Below are 21,944 nucleotides of genomic sequence, written 5' to 3' on the forward strand. Positions count from 1 at the left end.
ACGTAGAGGCATTCCACGTTGTCAAAGCATTTTTGACATTACAACTGGCAACTCTGCCTGGCGCACTTAAGTAATTACTGCTGGTAATGTTGCATGGGATGGCCACTAATGTAATCTTGTCTGATATGGTCACTGTTCAACACTAATAATATTAGTAGCTCAGGATTATTTTCATTGAGCATAAGTAGCTCTTAGTACAGAAAAAGCTGGAGACTCCTGCTTCCATTTTCACCTATAACACAACCGTTGATGATCAGATCATCGTTGACATCGAGACCATCATCATTGATGACAGCTCCTTCGACATCGAGATCACCTTCGTTAACGACAACACTGTTCATGACAACACTAATAATGCTCTTGCTACCAATGTCGGCTCCATGGGTGATGACTCTGTAGCCACCATCATCTATATCGGTACCATCAATGATCACACCGTCAATGACAGCTTTTCCCACACCACCGACTTTTGCATAGTGACGATGAGTCACTATGCAAATTTTGGGCTCTGAACTGGAAGGTGAATGCAGTGACCGAGGTACCGCAGAGACTGCAGCCAGCCCTACACAGCTTGCCAGAATTTGAGGATACCTTAGGTGAGAATGACGCTTACTATGCGTGTGATAACCAGCCATGGGACTTTGTGCCACATCATCCTTGCCAACCCTCTAACTGTCCTCATGGCTATGCAGAATCTGAGATATGTCAGGTGACTGTTGCGTTTCTAACAACAGTGCAACAGATGATTGAAATCTTTTAGAGACTTCTTCCCCTGCAACCTGTGGGGCAACCCACATCTACCCCTCCTCTGGCACCGCCACCTTCCACACAACATCCAACCCCAATGCCTACAAAAGACCATCGTCCGACTACAGTAAAACCAAAACTGGTGCTACCAACTCCTGAGGATATCGGAGACGAAAATTCTTCTGAATCACCCTATTCAGACTGGGTGATGGCAGATTGGAATGGTTACATGACTCCTAAGGAAGCTGACAACCCCTCCGTCCCACCGTTTATTCCTCCACAAGACATAGCCATGATGTAGAGAGCGGCTAAAAAGAATTCAACCTCCCGTGGACCTCCATGGAACAGAATGCTTCCTATATGATTTTAATAAACAACCACATAAAGCTATAAAATCAATTACAATACTAGATTTTTTCTGGTCAGAAGGTCTGAAGTTAATTAAAACCCTGGCCACATTACAGTGGTGCCATATTTGAAGAAGAAACACAAAGCCCCAGCCTATCTCATGGGGCATCAGGCATTCAACTCTGTCATAACTGCAACTGCTCAACAAAGATCGAAAACCTTCCTCAGCACCCTCAGATAGGGATGGGAGACACATCAACAATTTGGGTCATAGAGTTGGTTCCACGGCAGCTATGTCAATCAAAGCAGCATATGCCTTAGCAACCATATTCCATGTGGCATGTGGCATTGCCGCTTACCACTAATTGACCTCATACAAGAGGATAAGAGGGACATAGCTAGATATATCATCAGAGAAGGTGCAACTATTTTAGAAGCTATTATTGACACAGATATGGACCCATCCAATACAGGTTTCCGCTGATTTACAGGACTGCTCATTTTGAGATGGCAAGGTTGGCTGCATATCATTGCTTTTGGACTGAAGATCAAGCAAAGAAGTTTTACAGGCCCTTCGATGGAGCCACCATGTTTGGCAAGCACGTTGATGAAGCTTTGTAGAATATTAAAACAGATACTGATACATCAAAATCTCTCATAGCTTGTCACTATCGTCGTTTGGTTTCATGCCTTTTCGTGGCCCAAGAAGATCTCCGACCTATAGAGGAGACTTTCAACTGTACAGAGGGCAACACTGTCCATAATACCATCCATGGCAACTTGAGTACAACCATGCTTCTAAATCCAACCAAAATAACAGACAAAGCTATGGGAGATCTTTTGGATGAAAAAGGAGCTACTCCCAGTCATCCCAGTGTAGCCAAAAATGTGCTTGACTTCTCGCAGCAGCCCCCCTAACATTCCCATTTTCACCAAATAAGGGGGCTCACTTCCCTTTTTGCCCCGCATGGGAGTCCATAACAAGGGACCCCTGGGTGAGGCAGATCGTTCACACACACATTAGAAACTCTTCAGAAACCTTCAGTCTGGCCACCCAGGAACGACCATCATCTTCATTTGAGTGAGATGGAACAGGAAATTCTCCTTGTCTTTCACAATGTTTCACAGTGGAGAAATCAAATCTGTTCCAAAAGCCCAGAGGAATCAAGATTTCTACTCTAGATTCTACCTAGTAAAACACAGGACAGGTCAATTGAGACCTATCATGCATCTCGGGCAGATCAACAAGTTTCTCACAGAAAAGACCATCCATGTGATAACTCTACAAGAAGTTCTCCTGATGCTCCAGGAGAACAATTAACTGGCATCCCTGTATCTTCAGATGCATATTTTCATATCCCACATGAAGCACCGAAAATACCTTCAATTTGCAGTGGGGGGGGGGGGAAGCACTCCCAATCCAAAGTGTTTCCCTTCATCTCAAGTCACTTCCCAGATTTTCACCAGGTGCCTAGCTCTGGCTGCTGCTTACCTCAGACATCAGGGTCACCAATTATACCCCTAGTTGGACGAATGGCTAGTCAAGGCTCATCAAAAGAAATTGCAAACATTTAAACAATTTTCTTCATCACTTTCTTTCACAGATTGAGATTTACACTGGACATCAAGAAAACTACAGTACTTGAGGAAAGTTTGGAAGAGCTTTCCCCTTCGCTAAAAGATTAAGAAAGGCTTGACTCTATGGCTTCTCTTCCAGACAACCAGTCACAGTAAGACAATACAACACTCTGCTGGGTCTGGTATCTTCATGCATAGGCTTTATATTCTACTGCAGGCTCCTGATGGTGTACATCCAACAACAAGAGGGATGCCCAAAGGAAAAGAAAGTCATGGCTCATGGGTCTACATAGTCCAAGTCAGAAGCAAGCACTAGTATGGTGGCAGATCCCTACGAATCTCAATGCAGTGCTTCCCTCCTATCCTACATAGAACAGAGTGATACTTACAATGGATGCCTCCATGGAGGGCTGGACAGCGCACATGCAGAAAGTCTCAATCAGAGGATTATAGTCAGGCAAAGAAAAGAAGCTTCACATCAATATCCTGGATCTTCCAGCCAGTAAGACTGGGTCTCAAACGATTTTTCTAATGCTTGCAGGTCATGCAGTTTTCATAATATCCAACAGCACAACATTGTGAAACAACGAGAAATGAAGTCCAGGCCTCTGTCAGAACAGGCGCAGTCACTGTGGGACTGGGCCATCTCCCATAATATGGACTTTTCCATGGAGCATCTTCTGGATGGCACAACTCAGGTGAATATTATCAGACAGTCACATATCAAAGCTCCACCAAAATCAAAAGGATTACATCTTCCACAAATTAGGTCAGCTCAAGCTGGAGTTGTTCACCACCCAGCTCATCAAGAAATGCCAGCAGGTTTTGGCAACCAAAGGCCAAGTGCAATGCCTTTTCGTTAAGTTTTCCACCATTTCCCCTGAGCCCCAGGGTCCTGAGGAAAGCAAACACCGACCATTGTTTTCTGATTCTCATTGCCACAGCGTGGCCTCGCCAGTACTGGTTCATGAAACTCCTGAATCTCTTGGCACATCCTTCTCTCCAGCCACAACAGGAGACATTTTGACCTACAATCTCCAGTCATTAAGCCTGACAACATGGTACCTGTCAACGTAGAGTATGATCAACTTGATCCCTCAGCATAATGTAAAAACATCCCGCCCTAAGCTCGAGCGCCAGCTACCAAAATGATATACAATGACAAATGGATTTTTTTTTGTATCTGGTGCAAGACCAAATGATTCTAGCTAAACATGTAATGACAAATGGAAACATTTTTGTATCTGGTGCGAGATCAAAGGATTCTAGCTAATACCAGTAACACCTCATCAGATACTCTTGGCAAAAAATGTTTTAAATTACTCCTGAATATGAGTTCATCTAGCAGCAATGTCACGGTTCCGGAGAACAGAAGACAACCAGTCATGTGCCATGCTTTTACCACTGAGAATCATAAAGCAATTTATGATACAAAGTGACATCTCAGACTCTTCATCCCCACCACACCGGATACATTGTAGTTCCATGGGAACTAAATACTGCCCTGAGCCAACATGTTACCTCCATTAGAACCCATACTTAAAGAACATTTGAGGTTTCTTTCTTGGAAAATGTTGCTTTTCTTGGAGCTTACATCAGTGCAAACAAATAGGAGAAATGCGTGCATTTACTGTAAAAGAACCTTACCTTTGTTTCAAAAATCATCTTACGGACCAATCCTAAGTTTATTCCCAAAGTCCCTACTGACCTCCAACTCATTGAGCCCATTATTGTCCAATCATTGTTATTAAATCTCACAGCGGCAGGGGAGAAGCCTTTGCACTTGCTTGTTCTTCACAATCTGCTTCAGTAAAATGAACATGGTTCCTGCTTTTCTTATGTTTATGATTATTGTAATTTACTGCTTACTAATCATTTTCATACATGTGAATAACTACGAAAGATCCAGTGCCGGAGCAGACATTAGTTTATGATCTGCAACTCCAGTTGTCCAACATTGGCATCTTTCATATATTCACATGGGGCCCTCTCACCTCCCCTGTCCGAGGCTCATTCATTGCATAGTCTTCTTGGGCAGTTCATTTCTTATTCTTACTTGTGCTATGAAATCTGAGCTACGGTGGCCTCCAGGGGGAGTAGGAGAGTTGGTACTTCTACCTCATGGGCTAAAGTTCGGGTTGCCTCAAATGATGTGGATGTGCTACTAAATAAACACTGTTGTTGAGCCCCATGGCCTTATTAACACTGTTTACTGCTATTTAAGATTACTGGGGAATTTCCAACCTGACAACGGGGAATGATATAAGCACTTGAATATATGAAAGATTCCAATGCTGGAGAACTGGAGCTACAGGTAAATACTTTCTTATCCTGAATATCGGATATTCTGAGACTGAAGTGGTCTTATCACACTTCAGATATCTCACCCTGGAAGAAGGATACAACAGGGTCAAATGTGATGGGGCTTCCATGGTACTCACCCGTTTTTTAGGGCGGTGGGAGGGGGTAAATCCCCTTGTTTGAGGGGAGGTAATTTACTTCTAACAGAAAGTAGCTAATAAAATAGGCCATGCTAAATACTGATAGGTGTCTTCTTCTGAGAGTAGTAGCATGTCAGATGCCTTCAGGGGTGTGAAGGATTAGCGCTGGAATGTAGCTAATAATTTTGCAAAAGTAGTATGGCCAGTGAAAAGGGAAATAGCTGAAAGTGACAGACCAGCTTACTGATTGGATGCCGTGTGAGGGAGGGTGATCCCCGACGTAGAAAGGACTTCAAAAGGACGGGATCAAGGTCAGCTGTCCCCAGCTGGCATGTTTAGTGGAAAGAACCCATGCACATGAAGTGGAACACTGTCCTCTAAATCTCAGTTGATGTGACATTAGGATCTATACCTCCTGTCAACAAGGTGAATGACCGTATAAGCTAGATGCTACGCCCTCCAGCCAGCTAAAAGCCCAGGGAAGCATTACAGTAAACAGGCAAACTCTGTGAAACTAAAACTGCTGAAAGGTTGCTATAGTGATAGCTCCACCCTCAATAGGATTGGTGAATTTTCTCCTGGATGAGCAATAGCACTGACCCACTTCTAAGAAAGAAACCAATACCCCTTGAAACCTGTGAATGGGCTATCCATTGGAGGCAATGAGAGGAACAAAGGAAGTTTCTAATGAGATGACATTGGATCCACCACAAGAGTATTGCAAACTCTCCTGGGAGGCACCAGTCTAGTAATCACCATTAGTTCATTGTTGTATGTGAGGTTGGAGTTGACACAATTACTCTCATCATTTTCCTAGTAGCCAATTATATGACCTAGAGGGCAAGCTAATGAGTTGGGCTTCCAAGATTCATTTAAAGGTCATGTGAAGCAGGGGAGAGATATGGGAAAGAGGCAGCTCAGGGTATACTTTTGTACCTACACATGTGGGATGGTGTGTTAGGAGCAGGCAAGGAGGAAATAGCAGAGCAGTCCTAGGAGGGCAGTGAAGGTCTTCCCATGTTGGGTTAGCTAAGATGCAGCCAGGGCATTGCCTTCCAAACATGAGACCAAAGTTTAAATAGGTAGACTCTAGAGAATGTATAGAAACAAGGTTAGAGTCCTTGCGACAAAACACCTACAGCTGTACTAAGCGCAAGGAAAAGTAGCCCTGATCTGGTTAGCCCTGTAGATTCTCACTGCCTCCCAGAGTGCCACAGGGAAGACAGTATGGGCAGTAGGCCCAGTTACATGATCTCTTTACATACTTGTCTGTTGCTATATAAGATACAGGCACTGCTACCTCTATTAACATACATTAGCACACAGTGGCATCTGCTTGAGCATAAAAGGTAGGGCTCCCTGTATTTATTTGCATAAAAGAAAACCTAGGCACTATGACACTGTAAGTTATGTGCCTGGTTGCACCAATTTACTTACTACCTGTACTCAGTGCTTTCTCTATCAAAAGTAGAACAAGCATTGGCAATACCAAAGCGTCTGATTTGCACATAATACATAGAGTAGACACATGGTGGCTCCCTTATTCCAAGCATGTAAAATTGTGAAGCACAAAGCGCAGCTGATTCATATTAGACAGAATGGTGCCAATTTTACAATGTACACATTCACTATATGCTATTGGTTGGCAGTATTAAATGATTAGCATGCCAATAAACAGCTAAAGCTGTCTGTAGCCAGATTCTAAATTGTAGAAAAAGGAGAACGGTACACACCCATATCTTCCATCCTCATCATGGCATTCTCATCCGTTGCACCACTGTCCTTGGTGTCCCCAGGTATCTCATCGTAGATTTTTTCAGAGGGCTTCCTTAGGAAGGCACCTGCCATTGCAACATTACAAGTTACACTATTTCTTGCACTTTTGAGATCCTAAAAGTCAGATCAGCACATTTGTGATTACATAAAATTTACAACTGAAAAGTTGCCTAAGAGGGTTAGATTGGTTCTTGAAGACCAGCCGGTATATCTTTAGCTCCTTTATTGCAAGTGGTTGATTTTTAGCAGAAAGCTTAACAACATTCTGTGCTCAGAAAAATAAAATTTAAACCCCAGAAAGTAATTTGCAGAAGCTGTTACGGAGACTGGACAACATGGAAGGCCCTGGCCAAAAAGACAGTTTATGAAATCCTTCCAGTAGATGGTTTGAGCAGATTAAGGGCTTAGTGACCACTGCTGGGGGTGTGGACCTCCTATCGCCCAGTGCCTAGGACATATTGCTTGGGGTCAGGGACAGCAAGTGGACATGTTTATTATGCCCACAGGACAAGTTGGATCCACCCCCTGCACCACAAACCGTTTGAATTCAGTTTTACACAGGCGCGGCTCCTCCGCTATGGTGGAGTGGTGGAGGAGCATCATCCCCCACCCCTCTACCCTTACCCCCGCCAGCAACAGAAGCTGCAAGAGGAAAATTGAATCGATAATAAACAGTGTTTATTATCATTTTTATTTTCAGGGGTCGGGCCGGGGGCCATGACAGGGATGGAGGGGGAGAGCACAGCACTCCCCTCAGTGTGCATGTATGTTTGGCCTGCCATCTCAGGCTGGCCAAACACACATGCGCACTGGGCTCTGTCCAACCCTGCACTGTGTTGCCAGGTTCGAGAGAGCAGACAGAGGCTCCCACTTTGCCTTGGAGTGCTAAGCCAGGGAGCTTCGGCCAATTCTAACACTGCGCTCATGCGATAGCAGCGTGGGGATTGGTCGCAGGGCAGGCTGGGAGCCTGTGCCTGCAGCGAGTGGAGCAGGAGCCAGGCAGCAGGTAAGTTTCTTTTTTTAAAATTTTCTTTATGTTGTTGTGTCCACTCCCACCACTTTGCCCCTACAGGAGACACCTCTGAGTTTACAGTATCATGTTATGGAAAATAAGATTGTCTACCACTAGGGCAATACATGCATCCACATGTATGTTTAGAATGGTATGTATGATTCATTAACAAATGAAACGAAACAATTTTACTGTTAGTGTGAGTGCTGTAAAGAAATACAGTGAGCTGTGAGCTCAGTTTGTATTTATAGCAGTGGTTCCACTATAAAATATGTACACGTTTACAGAATTGAACAAAGTGTGACTATTTTTAATGCTTCTAGACTGCTTCTTTGTTTATGCAGTAGAGGGGTAGCAAGTGGTAGAGTGGTAGCACAATTGGTGATTTTATTTTGAAAGAAAACAATGTACCCAAAATGGTTACAAATTGAAAAAAAAGACACCCAAAGGGTTTGTGATGCAGGGTGTGTAGCCAACTTGTTCTGTGGGCAAAATAAACATGCAGACTTCTTGTCCTCGACCCTAAACAATATGTCATGGGCGTTGATGATAGGAATTTCACACCCCTGCCTAGAAACATGCCAATTCCATTCTCACACTGAGCAGATATATGTGCAAATATCTGCTCATGCAAAAATCTGTTGAAGTAGCCCATATTCACTTATTAAAATGTTTTATTATTTTTGACTCTTGAAGGATTTTTTTTCCCCACTGAGAAACTCCTTTCTCATCATGGAAAATGTTTTACTTCTGCCCTTGGCAGGCTTACCTTTACAAGGTGGGAGGGAGTGAGAGAGGATTTGTTCAATTACCCATGAGCAGGTAAGTGTGTGGGTGTGCACAAACTCATAGGGCTTTTCAGCCATGGAACCACCACTTCTCGGCAACATCCAGTCCATCTGAGCAGACTTGCTCATAAGAAAATCTTCTTGTGAGTAAATCCTTTTGTGAGTGAAAAAAAAATGTGTGTGTGTGTAAGCCAAGCTTCCAAGCTCAGGTAGCCCATAACATTTTGTTATGCTCAGGTTCGGCGCGCGCTGGTGCGTGCCGAACCCGGACTGCCTCGGTCACGTCGGTGGCTCGAGCGAGGCAGTACGGCAGTTGGAGAGAGATGAAGCCGGAGATCAGACGCGGTTTCTGCGCTCTTCGTCTATTAATTATTTAATAATAAAGACGACATAAAACGATACCTCGGTGTCTCCGGACGTGATTATAACATCATTTAAGTGGCGACGAGCTGGTTTCCTACTACGCGTGCATCGGAAGAAGATTAGGTCGTTATTCATTGGCAGTTTCTTCCTACATATCATTTCTGTGAAGAAAACAGACCTATTCTGGGTGTTCCCTTCCGGAGGTTGGTGAATCAGCAAGTATAGCACGTGTACTTATTTTTACTGGAATTGGCCATTTCAGGTGCCATCTTGGAAGTATTTCTTGCATGAACCTTTACTGATTTGGATCACCAATTGAACTTTATTGTTACATTGTCATAACACATTGTCTGTGAACGTCACGCCTGGTTTTAGTAATGGAGTCTGTCAATCCCCCACCACCGTTCTTGGAAACTCCTGGGGCTGCTCCTATTCCATGGAGACAGTGGTTTGATGGTTTTGAAACCTACCTGGGTGCAATAGGTGCCTCTCGTTTTCGTCCTGAGAGAAAGAAATGTTTGCTGTTGCATTCATTGGGGTATGAAGGGAGAGAGATTTTCAAACACTTACCTGAGCTACCGCAAAGTGATGAAGAAGAACTAGATGAATATTTGATGACTACAAAAAAATTGTCCACAAGATTTGATGTTTCACCTAGTCTTGTAGTTTTGCGGCACAAATTCTTCAAGCGTCAGCAGTTTCAAAGCGAGGATGTTGATGCATATGTCAGTGCTCTAAGACAACTGGCTTCCAAGTGTGAATTTCGGGATTTTCAAGACCAATTCATAAGGGACCAGTTCATCGGTCATTGTTCGAATAAACATATTCAGCAGAAATTACTCACCATGGGAAATCCTACGTTGGATGAAGCTATCAAAGTAGCAAGAGTGTGGAGCTTGCCCAGATCTCTTTGATGGAACTTTCTTCTAGCTCTACTGTGAAGGGTTCGGATCCTCTTCATGTCAGCGTGGTTACAAAAAGGGGTGTGGCAAAGAATACTGATATGAAGAAGAGTGACAATGTTTTTTTTAGATCTTCGAACATTTGTTTTAGATGTGGTAACATGCCCCATTTCAAAGATGGCAAGTCTTGTCCTGCAAAGAAAGTTATGTGTAGAAAATGTGGTAAAGTCGGTCACTTTGCTAGAGTCTGTCAATCCACTAGTAATAAGCAAACTAATGTCACGTCCATAGGGGAGGAAGAAGAAGAAAATAGAGAAGAATCTTTTGTAAAAGCCTTCCAAGACATGATTGTTGTAGTCACAGATAAAGTATTAGGGGTCAAGGAACATAACCAATGCATAGATCCCATGGTGGATATTTAGGTTGGTGATAAGAGGCTTTGCTTATTGGTGGATTCTGGGGCACGCATTACTATGATTTCATCAGAGCTGTTTCATAATACTTGGGGTGACAGAAAGTTGTTCCCTCCTGATAGGTCTCCGGTCTCGTATGAAGGCAGGAAAATTGAGTTAGAAGGTTACATAGAAGACATTTTGGTGTTCAAGGGTCGCAAGATTTTTGGTAAAATATATGTGGCCTACAAGGGTTTGAACATTTTGGGGTGGTATCATCAGGGTTTGTTTGGCATGGTGCTGAAACCTGGAACGAAAGAGCAGGTTTTGGTGGTGGAGTGTGCAGATTCCAAGACACCGTTTGAGGATGAGTTTCCTGGTATTTTTGCCCAGGGTGTGGGGAAGATTACAGGATTCAAGCATAGAATAAAGGTTAAGGATAGGGCCATTCCGGTAAGACATAAAGTCAGGTCAGTACCATTTAGTTTAAGAGAAAATCTTAAATCTGAATTGGACAAGCTTCAACAGAATGGGGTAATTGAGTCAAGTTTGTGGCTTTCTCCTTTGGTTGTTGCCTGTAAACGTAATGGAGACCTGCGTTTATGTGTGGATCTCAGGAGTCTCAATAAGGAAATATGGGTAGACTCATATCCTTTACCTAAGATCAGTGACCTTCTTGAAGGGCTCAGGGGCTCAGTACGGTTTTCAAAGATTGATCTGGCGTCCGCTTATCACCAGGTTGAACTGGATGAGGATTCGCGCCATTACACTGCTTTCAATTCACCCTTTGGCACTTTCCAGTTTTGCAGGATGCCATTTGGGTTGGCTTCTGCGGCATCAGCGTTCCAACGCATCATGCACAAAATTTTGGGGGGTATGCAAGGTATTTTGATCTTTCAGGATGATGTGTTGATTCACACAAGGGGTTTAGAAGATCACAATGAGAAGATTAGATCAGTGTTTAATATTTTTCAGTCCTTTGGAGTCTGTGTGAAGAAGGAAAAGTGTGAGTTTTATAAGCAAAAAATAGAATTCTTGGGCCATTGTGTGTCTGGGGAAGGTATTACACCTGGTCCTGGGTTAGTAAAGGCGATTGTAGATTCCCCTAACCCTAAAGATAAAGATGAGTTACGATCTTTTGTTGGCATGTGTGAATACTATTCAAAGTTCATTTCCAACTATGCTAGCAAAATGAAAGTTTTGTCCAATATGCTCAAAAACAAAGTTCCGTTTAAATGGGACAGTGAGTGTAAAACTATTTTCGAAGGTGTGAAGCAGGAGTTGGTAAACGCCAGGCCACTGAGTCCTTACGACCCCAGCCAACTGTGTACGATTACGGTGGATGCTAGTAGGTATGGTTTGGGGGCGGTGTTGTCGCAAGGTCTTGGGAAAGAAGAGAAAATCATAAGTTATGCTTCTAGAGTTTTACGTGATCCTGAATTGAATTATTCAGTGATTGAAAAAGAGTTGCTAGCATGCTATTGGGCTAGCGAAAAATTTAGGAGTTATGTATGGGGCAGAAAATATGTTGTTCAAACAGATCATAAACCGTTGGTTTACATTTTAAATGGTGATAAAATTAATTATACGACTCCTCGTATCGCACGCCTCACCACAAAATTGTTGCAGTATGACTTTCAGGTCAAGTATATTCCGGGGAAAGACAATTTCACAGCAGATTTTCTTTCTTGTCTACCTATATGTGAAGAAAGTAATCTTGATTTGTAGGATGATGTGGAAGATTGTTTCATAGCTGCAATTGATGCTGATGAGTCCAAGGTGTGCACTGAGACTGTATGGAGGGATGCTGAAAGCAGTGATGAGGTGTTGTCCATTGTTAAGCAGCATATAATCAATGGTTGGCCTAAGGAAAGACATGTGAATCCTGAAGTTCAGCCATATGTCAAGGTGGGTGATGAATTGTCAATTGAAAGTGGAATCATTTTGAGGAATGATAAAGGCGTTCCCCCATGTGAGATTCGTACAAGGTTGGTGGACCGTGCTCATGAGGGTCATCTTGGTGCCACTATGACTAAGAGGCGTATTAGAGCTCACTATTGGTGGCCATCTATGGACAAGGATGTAGAAAGAGTGGTTGGTGGGTGTGTTGTGTGTAATGGTGCAGAAAAAGGGTTGAGGATTGCAAAACCTCCATTACAACCCATATTGTTACCGGACAAAGCTTGGATCAAAGTTGGGGTCGATATGGTTGGACCTTTCAATTTTCTCCCCATCCAGATGCGTTATGCTTTTGTGTTAATGGACTATTACAGTAAGTGGCCAGAAGTGCGTTTTTTTGCAAAGCCTACTGCGGGTAGTGCGATTCAGTTTCTCAAAGAGATTTTTTGGAGGGAAGGTTTTCCGGAAACCTTGATTTCGGATAATGGTGTACAGTTTGTGGGTCATGACATGGAAATGTTTCTGAGAGAATCTGGTGTGAAACATTTGAAAAGTTCTCTGTACCATCCTCAAACCAATGGTTTAGTAGAGAGAATGAATAGGGTAGTTGTGGAGTGTATCAAATGGGCTAAAGCGAGTAAACTGGATGTGGGAGAAGCAGTGAATTCGATGTTGTGGTTCTATCGCACCACTCCACATTCTGTGACAAAAATTTCTCCTTTTGAACTGCTCAAAGGAAGACGTAGTACCTCAAGACTGTTTCCAGCATGGTTAGCCAGAGCTGTCTCTGGTAAAATTCCTGATTCGGTGGACAAGGACGGGGTGTTGGGTGAAGTAAAAAAAAAATCAAGAAAAGGTAAAAGCTAGGTATGACCTGAAGAATTCTACAAAAAAACTCTCATTTCAACCTGGAGATCTGGTGCGTGTCAAGTTACAGACATTTGTGAAGAAAGGGGAAGCCTGCTATGGTTCTCCTGTGAGGGTAAAGAAAGTATGTGGAAATGCCATCATGGTTGAGGGTGGTCAATGGTGGAATATGGGGAAGGTTGTTAAGGTTAAGGATGTTGGGCACTGTGGAGTGGGTGGAAGTGACACCTCTGGGTCAGAGGGTATTCATCAAGAACGCAGGGTGCTAGACAATCATTTGTTAGACAATCATTTGTTAGGACCTGAAACCTTGAGGAGGTCTGTCCGTGAGAAACGGGTTCCGATCAAACTCAGGGAACATCATAGTATGTAGCAAGTATGTTTTAAGTTTTTTATCTCATGGTCTCGCTGATCTGATTGTAAAATGTTATGTAATGCATAGATTGTCCAATGCTGTTATGTATTTCCTTCTTATGTATGTAAGTTGGAGATAATATGTTATGCTCAGGTTCGGCACGCGCTGCTGCGTGCCGAACCCGGACTGCCTCGGTCGCGTCGGTGGCTCGAGCGAGGCAGTACGGCAGTTGGAGAGAGATGAAGCCGGAGATCAGACGCGGTTTCTGCGCTCTTCGTCTATTAATTATTTAATAATAAAGACGACATAAAACGATACCTCTGTGTCTCCAGACGTGATTATAACACATTTTACTAACACAAGACTTTTCAGAGCTTATCTATGTGTAAAATGTAAATACCCAGTCTTTGATATTACACTTAGGGGGTCATTATGACCCTGGCGGTTGGCAGTGATATGGAGGAAAGTACTGCCAACAGGCTGGCAGAACTTTCCTCCATATTATGACATTGGCGGTTTGGCTGAAGTCAAACCGCCAATGTACCACACTGACCGCCACGGCGGTAATGGCCGCCGGTCTGGAGACATCAATCTCCAGCCAGACGGCCACACTTTTCCACCTGCGGGATTATGACCCCGCCTACCGTCATGGTTTTCGTGGCTTCCTTACCGCCACAAAAAACATGGCGGTAGGCACTATCAGTGACAGGGAATCCCTTCCCTGTCACTGATAGCGGTCTTCCCCAACCCCCTTCCCCCTCCACAGGTTCCTCCCCACTCCCCGCTTCCTGTCCAGACCCTCCCTTCATACACGCCCCTCCCTTCACACACGCATACACACACCCATTCCAACATTCATCCACGCATGCATACATCCATTCACACACACATCCACACCCACACACTCACATACATACACGCAGACACACATTCACACAAGTCAACATTCATGCACTCACACCCCAAACATGCACACACATACAACATGCAACACAAACCCACATACACGCACACACAGACATACACACACACACCCACTCACACACACAACACCCCCCTCCCCTGTTGGAGCACCCACTTACCTGTGTCCAGGGGGTCCTCCGGCAGGAGACGGGACAGGGCCCAGCAGCAGCGTCTGCCAGCAGAACACCGCCAGGCCATATTAATTCTCATAATACGGCCGGTAGCAGTCTACTGGCGTGGCGCTGCTGTTGGCAGCAGCACCACCTTACCGCCATCCACCGGCATGGCCACAGCCGGATTTCCGCCATCCTTCTGGCGGAAATCTAGCTGTGGTCATAATATAGTGGACGGTTGGTAGCCACGTTGACGGTCTTTTGGTGGCCGTCGGCAAGGCGGTAGGTTTTTTTTACTGCCACTGTTATAATGAGGGCCTTAAAATGTGCTCCCAGTTATGGCAAACAAGAGTAAAATAAGAAGTGAACTGCCCAAGAATTACGCAGTGTGGTCAAGTGGAGAATGTAAGACTTGGGGAAGTTTCCAGGATCCTTGATCGGTAACCTAGACATTAGTTTGCAAGTAGAATCTGAATTTAAGCAGTCACGGTGCGTGGAAGGGGTGGGGCGGTGCACGGGGGGAGGGGTTGGTGGGGGGGAATAAAAATTAAATAAAAAAAAAAAACATACCTTGCTCGCCGTTGCCGCACTGCTCCATCCGCTTCTCCTCACAGGCCCAGGCTACCAGCATACCCTGCAGCCAATCCTGACGCTACTCAGAGCAGCGTCAGGATTGGTTGGGAGCGCCCAGCCAGGGTGCTCCCAGGCAGACTGGGAGCTTGTGCAAGCTCTCTACAGCCCGGCAATTGTGTTGCTGGGCTGGAGAAAGCCTACTGTGCATGTGTGTTTGGCGGGCCTGAGGCAGCCGGCCAAACATATATACGCAGTGAGGGGAGTGCACAGTGCACCCCCCTCACTGCTCGTCACCCTGTGGCCCGCCCCTTTACAAGGAAATTATCATAAACACTGTTTATTATAATTTCCCTGTAAAGGTTTTGCAGCTGCTGCTTCTGGCGGGGGCAACGCTCCTCCGCCCTCTTGGAGGAGCTGCCCCTGAGTTTAAGGTAACATTTTATTGAATTAAATGAACGCTTAAAAGTAAATTTGTCAGACCAATTTTTAAAACGCTTCCCCAGTAACTAAAATATAGAAGAGAGCAATGATCTGTTTTGTACTGTGATACAATTAGGGGTACAACGTAAAGAAAGCGCTGGCATATTCATAGCCTACCACGATCTGAAAGCTATGCTAAACAGAGCCCATTCATACATGAAACGTCTAAGGATTGAGATAAATGGATCCCTGTTATGTTCAGAATATGGTATAATCAGAAAGGGTGAATGATCAGAGCCTTGCTGGAATCCAAACCTTGACTCAATATGAATTCTGGCATAATAAGAGAGGCTATGAACATAGCTGTGATATAATGAGATCACTGTGATAATTTGTCAGCTCACTGCAAAGCAACAAACTCAACAAATTGACTTTTTTTACAGGACATGTCAATGTCTGAAGCATGTAGCCCCCACGGCAAGTAAACATTTTATAAATATCCTCATCCCTGAAACACCTGGCGCTTGCCCGAGAAGGCCAGTCCTGTTTAAGACCACAAAAATCCAAGCTCTGGAGCACTTTTGCAAGATAATCAAAGTATCTCTCTGAGTCAGGCTGCCTGTTCACTGTATAGCGCATTATTAGGACATGCAAGAGACTCGTAAGATATAAAATAGGAAGGAAGAAACTTGGACAGTTTGCAGCTACACCCCAGAACTGGAACAACCCCTTCTAAATGGTAGATTATCATCTGTTCAGACTCCCATTTTCAAACATCTACCTCTCCATAGTGTATTTGCACCTGCAGATAGGACCATCTAAAAATATGCATGCTCTACTTATGCCTCATGCAACTGCTCTGTACTAGGCTGTAAACACCTCTGAACAACCTATGACTGCAATAAATCGTTACATACATGAAACACCCATGAGTCAAGTGCAGTCCATGACTAATGTAGGAAACCACTCTGCCTGTGCAAACTCTACCTCTGCTATGTGACTGCCTAGCTAATGCAACAGTTGACTCTCATCTGTAAATGACCAATCTCAAACGTATATAGCTGCCACATGACAAGCTGGCCTATGTAAATAACTTTTTCCTCCATTTGGAACCACATGATCAGACATATATTGGCCCCTGCATTGGTAACCATATCTAGCAAATTTCTATGGTTTTTCTTTTCTCCGAATTCAAAAAGGCGTCATTCCCCGGTACTGGAAACCCATAGCAAGTTTCTCTTACCCATGGTGACAAGTTTCTCTTACCCATGGTGACCCTTTTAAGGGTTTGCTGTCCTGGATTGTGATTGGAAAAATATGTGATGCATCGGTCCGAGCAGCTTGCTCTGGGTCTGCGGCACATGGCCATTAAGCTTGCCATGGATCTTCTGTACCTTTTCAGGATTCGCGGATCTCCAACACTAAAATGGTAGCCAGGATCTGCGGATTGTAACCAGACTTCTGACTCTAAAGGCAGGACTTCAGAGCACTGGAAGCGGACAGACATTTTGGAGATGTCACAGACAGACATTTTGGAGACGTTCACCACGCATGAAGCTTGCCCTGGATCTCTGGTACCTTTTCAGGATTCGCGGATCCGCAATACCTAACATGGCAGCCAGGGTCCATGATACCTGTCTTGGTATACCTCAGCAAGACTTCTGATTCTGTAGGCACGACTCCAGAGCACCAGAAACTGACTCAGTCACACAAGACTGAGGGGGTCATTCCGACCCTGGCGGTACAAAACCGTCAGGGTCGCGGATGACGGAAGCACCGCCAACAGGATGGCGGTGCTTCCTGGGCCATTCTGACCGCGGTGGTAAAGCCGCGGTCAGAAAACCGGGTCCGGCGGTTTCCGCCGGATTTCCCCCGGTTTCCGCCGGATTTCCCCCGGTTGCCCAAATCCACCATGGCGGCGCTGCAAGCAGCGCCGCCATGGGGATTCAGACCCCCTTCCCGCCACCCTGTTTCTGGCGGTTTTTACCACCAGGAACAGGATGGTGGGAACGGGTGTCCTGGGGCCTCTGGGGCCCCTGGGGCCAATGGCATGGGCAGTGCAGGGGCCCCCTAACAGGGCCCCGGCATGCTTTTCACTGTCTGCCTAGCAGACAGTGAAAAGCGCGACGGGTGCAACTGCACCCGTCGCACACCTGCAACACCGCCGGCTCCATTCGGAGCCGGCTTCAGTGTTGCAGGCCCCTTTCCCGCTGGGCCGGCTGGCTTAGGTAGCGCCCGCCGGCCCAGCGGGAAAGTTGGAATGGCCCCAGCGGTCTTTTGACAGCGGGGTGGCCAAATGGCGGTTCCCTCCAGGCGGGCGGCAACCGCCGCCCGCCGGGGTCAGAATGACCCCCTGAGTCTGCTTCTGGCTTAATGTAATAGATTTGGCTGTATGGAAGCTTAGGTTTTAATCTGTTTATGCTTCTAGAAGATGTTGAAATTTGAAATTTTGTCCTCGAAGTTGGCAAACTTATTGCATCACATAGTTTGCAAAGGTTGACGGGTTGACCAATTTTACTCAGTGTCACACTTGGGATACATTTTCAGCACATATAGGTTGTTCCTTTGCCAATCATTGGAATCCTCAAGTATATATTAAAGGTGGTGGAACACTGCACCTCGCAAGCATTGTATCCTTCATCCCTAGGATGTTGTGAGGCCTAAAATTCAAAGTGGTTTAAGCAGTATATAAAGAAACTCCAAAGGTGGCAAGCACCTGCTTGTGAGACTGCATTTATTCTCATATTTGTGTCCTACACTCTTATGATTAGATGAGTCTCTGCCATAGTCACTGCTGCAGAACCCTTCTTGCATAGGTATTATGGATAAGACGGTCTGTTGTGTTTCCTTCTTGACTGCCTTAGGAAAAGGCGACTCCCCCAGAAGTCACAGTGCCACCCGGCATGTCACAGCACATGTGAAAGGTGTCAGCTGTTTCTTTGAAAGGGTCCAAAGGACTAAACTACACAGAGTAAATAAATAACTAAAACCTTCTTGCAAATCTTGTAGCTCTTGATTGAGGATGAAAATTAATACAGAAGATAATAGTAAGGCACCAAAATTCCACTGGCATCTGGAAAGAGGAAAAAACCTGTCAAGAACATCCAGAAGCAGATCCAGTAGAAGTTTCAACAGCAAGACAATAAAATCAGGTCTGAAATAGAGCACGCGGAGTAAGAACACAACAAAGTACAAGGGAACAAATGCATTGTGAAGCATCGATCCCTTTGAAATTACTCCTTATATAATTTTCAAACGGAAGCTGACATCGTCTTAGATTGACAACCCCAGATTGATTCTCTTGACAGACGTATCTTGGAAAGGGCGGATTATAAGGCTTGTCAACATCCCTTTCCTGAAACTCAGCTTGTTGGTTTGGCACACAAAGAAGAAGTCCAAGTTTGGCATAGTTTTCCCGGGACAGAACTTGCAGTTCTGGTGCTGCCCATCTTGCCCAATGCTCCACGCAGCTCGCAGAATACCCTTCCCGGTGAAAACAACAGCGGAAACGCCAGAGCAGTCTAGGCAACCAGACGTGTAACTATCTGCTGAGGAGTTGTCCAGGACATGCTGCCTGACTGTGAAGGGAAGGCACCATTTTCCCTTGAATGCCTTGAATGGTGAGCTCACAGACGCAACAGTCGGCCACAAACCAATCTCATACGGGCATTCTAATGCATCCTATGTCTCACTACTTTTTCTTCAAATATGCTCACAGGTGCAGTCACAAAACATTGTAAGAAAACTGCTCTCAAGGGATAGCTTGAAGGCACATGACACACACCATGCATTTTGTTTTAATTCATGAAGACACTGATATGTCTTAATCACTTTTCTCAAACATAAATATAAAGAGGTTTGTTTTGTGTGTGGAGCAGACTCACGTTTAGTAGATGCCATTAAGTTGTAGAAATTATGTTTTACAACTTGGCACTCCTTTGGTTCTTCTTTACTCAGTCCAGTTTATTTTTCCTGCTCCCCTAGGCCATTGTACATGTTCAGGGTTTTATCTTAAAAAATGAGTATCTGAATCAACATTGTTGCTTGACTCCCAGTATCAGGAAAGGTCCCCACTCCTATCTTTCCTTTCACCCAAAGGTGTTCGGTACCAGCTTGAGTATTAACCCCACTACCACTGTCCACTTCTTCAATCCAACACAGCGATGGACTGGGAATATTCTACCAGAAAAATACCAAAGTTTTCATATGGACCTCCGCTTACACTGGTTGTCCAGTATTGGCTACCAATATATATTGCTGATGAAAGTTTATGTGAGTTAAGAATAGTAAATCTATACTCTCCTGTGTATGCCTGCCTTGTTGATATGAGGGTAATAAATGTCACGGAGATGCTGTATGCACAAGAGGATATTATGTGGTACTGTGACATGCATTCTGGACTGAGCGGAAGGCTGCCACTCACCGGGAAAAAATAGGGCAGCTAGCACATCACCACAAGAATGGCAGAGCACGGGCTACTCCCAGTCACCTCAAGGAAGTCTCTTCCCTCTACTGTCTCCATTGAGTTGTCTCACTGACCCTCCACCATCAACACCACCACAGCTAGAATCACCTCGGCCACGCCCTTCCCGCCTATAACCCTATTCTCCAGCCTGTAGAGTGACCGGAATGTTGTTATTACTAAGGATCGAGAGAGAAACAGTGCAATTTCTAGTTTTGCAGAAGGCAGACAACTGGGCAGACCAACAGCCCTTATCTGTGGTCAATATCTATATTATTTAATTTTGGTGAAATTAATATGGAGTACAATGTGTCATACTCTTAGGGTGTTTCTTTGTCTGATCTAAGTCTCCAAAGTTTACAGAGGCTTATCCTGGACCAGACAGGAAGCAGCTCTTTTTCATTGACATTGGCTTTGGTTTTTAAAAACACTGAGCTAGACCTGCTGAAGGACTCTTTGTCAACGTGGGTGCTCCAGATCCAGGGCTGGTTCTTCAAGTGGGAAAATGTGCACTATGGGCCATATTACAAGTCAGGAATGAAATTAATGCCTGCTGTCATGTGTTAAATATGTTTTGCCTTATTAATAGTAGTCTTTCAATGTCAGTTTTTTCTGGGAGTGGAAGTCCTGATTATATTTTTTCAGCTAGTAAGGTGCAATAAATCTCATTTCTATATCCAGTGCTTCCACTGGCTAGAAAAACAAACTTCCCTTTCCCTCCCCTACTCACCACCCCCCTCTTTTATTCCCCTGTTCCACACACCGGTCCCCGCATACATCTACCACCTGCCCAGCAGATGATACATGTGTGCGGAAAACCTCATGGAATGGTGAATTCGGTGTGGTTTAACAGCCCCGCATGGTAATTCCCCATTCCATCCAGTTAAACTCAGAATGTGCACTCAACTCGTAACACAGGCCTAAGAGTTACATCTTTGTTGACTTCAGTTGAATAAATTCAACTACGGATCACATATGTTTGTAAAAGTGATTGAAAGTAGGGTAGGAATTCCATAGGAAAGTTGACTGACTTACTAAGACAATAAGAAGACATTATTTAGTAGGACATCCCAAGATGATGTCAGACTAGTATCCTCTTGGAATTTGCATTCAAATATTCTATGGCATTGCTATAGGTCCACAGAATATTTTATGGTGTGAAGTGGAGTCAACTGGCACCATACACCTGGCCATTTTGGAGACGTGCTGCTATGGTGGGGGAATATACTGGCTCTCGGGTGTCATGGCTGCTGAAAGCAGTAGTGTGTACTCCACACATAGCGCATCTGATCCTGTACACTCACGCTTCTTGGAGGACATCCACCATCTTCGCAATACAATTCCCAGTGCCACTACTAAAACCAGCAGGAGAGGGACGAGCACAGCGGTGACCACAGTTGCTACATCAGTCTTCATGGTCTCTGGATCGATTCCGTCTAAGGGACAGAAAATCATGAACCCATTAGCCTATGGCACAAGAACATTAAGAGCCCGATTTAGAGATTGGTGGATGGGGTTACTCCTTTACAAACATGGCGGATATCCCATCCACCATAGTACGATCCCATTATATCCTATGGGAATCGCAATACAGTGGAAGGGATATCGGTCACATTTGTGATGGAGTAACCCATCCTTCAAACTCTAAATGAGGCCCCTAGTCACTAACATCAATGCATGAGATAGTAGACCAGAGCTGGGCAACTTATCTGCTCTGCTTGTTATCCTGTCTATGTAAGGCCACAGATTGCATTTACTCCATCCTTACTTAGTCCCTGTGTCTGTTCCAGGAATGTATTAAGTTCAGTTAGTATTATCATAGCCACCAGTACTTCTGGAAAGCAGTATTCCAGCATGAATTAAATAAGTATGAAGTTGCCTTACTTAAAACCCCTTACAAGTGATGAAACCAACTGAATTAGAAAAGGCTCCTCACCATTTGGGG

At 44.6% G+C, this 21,944-nt stretch overlaps 1 protein-coding gene across 2 annotated transcripts in view; it reads right to left on the reverse strand.

Moving 5' to 3' along the window:
* LOC138260993 (scavenger receptor cysteine-rich type 1 protein M160-like) overlaps positions 1-21,944 on the reverse strand; it is a 179,749-nt gene that overhangs the window by 15,796 nt on the left and 142,009 nt on the right. Inside the window, exons 14-15 of one of the 2 annotated variants that reach the window (XM_069209572.1) lie at positions 21,304-21,435; positions 6,848-6,955 (exon numbers count right to left, since the gene is read on the reverse strand). In XM_069209572.1, the coding sequence (XP_069065673.1) occupies positions 6,848-6,955; positions 21,304-21,435 (240 nt within the window). The remainder of the gene's footprint in view (positions 1-6,847; positions 6,956-21,303; positions 21,436-21,944) is intronic. The other variant, XM_069209573.1, reaches the window with a different exon arrangement.

The sequence above is a fragment of the Pleurodeles waltl genome, chromosome 10, assembly GCF_031143425.1.
Source record: "Pleurodeles waltl isolate 20211129_DDA chromosome 10, aPleWal1.hap1.20221129, whole genome shotgun sequence".
Taxonomy (NCBI): domain Eukaryota; kingdom Metazoa; phylum Chordata; class Amphibia; order Caudata; family Salamandridae; genus Pleurodeles; species Pleurodeles waltl.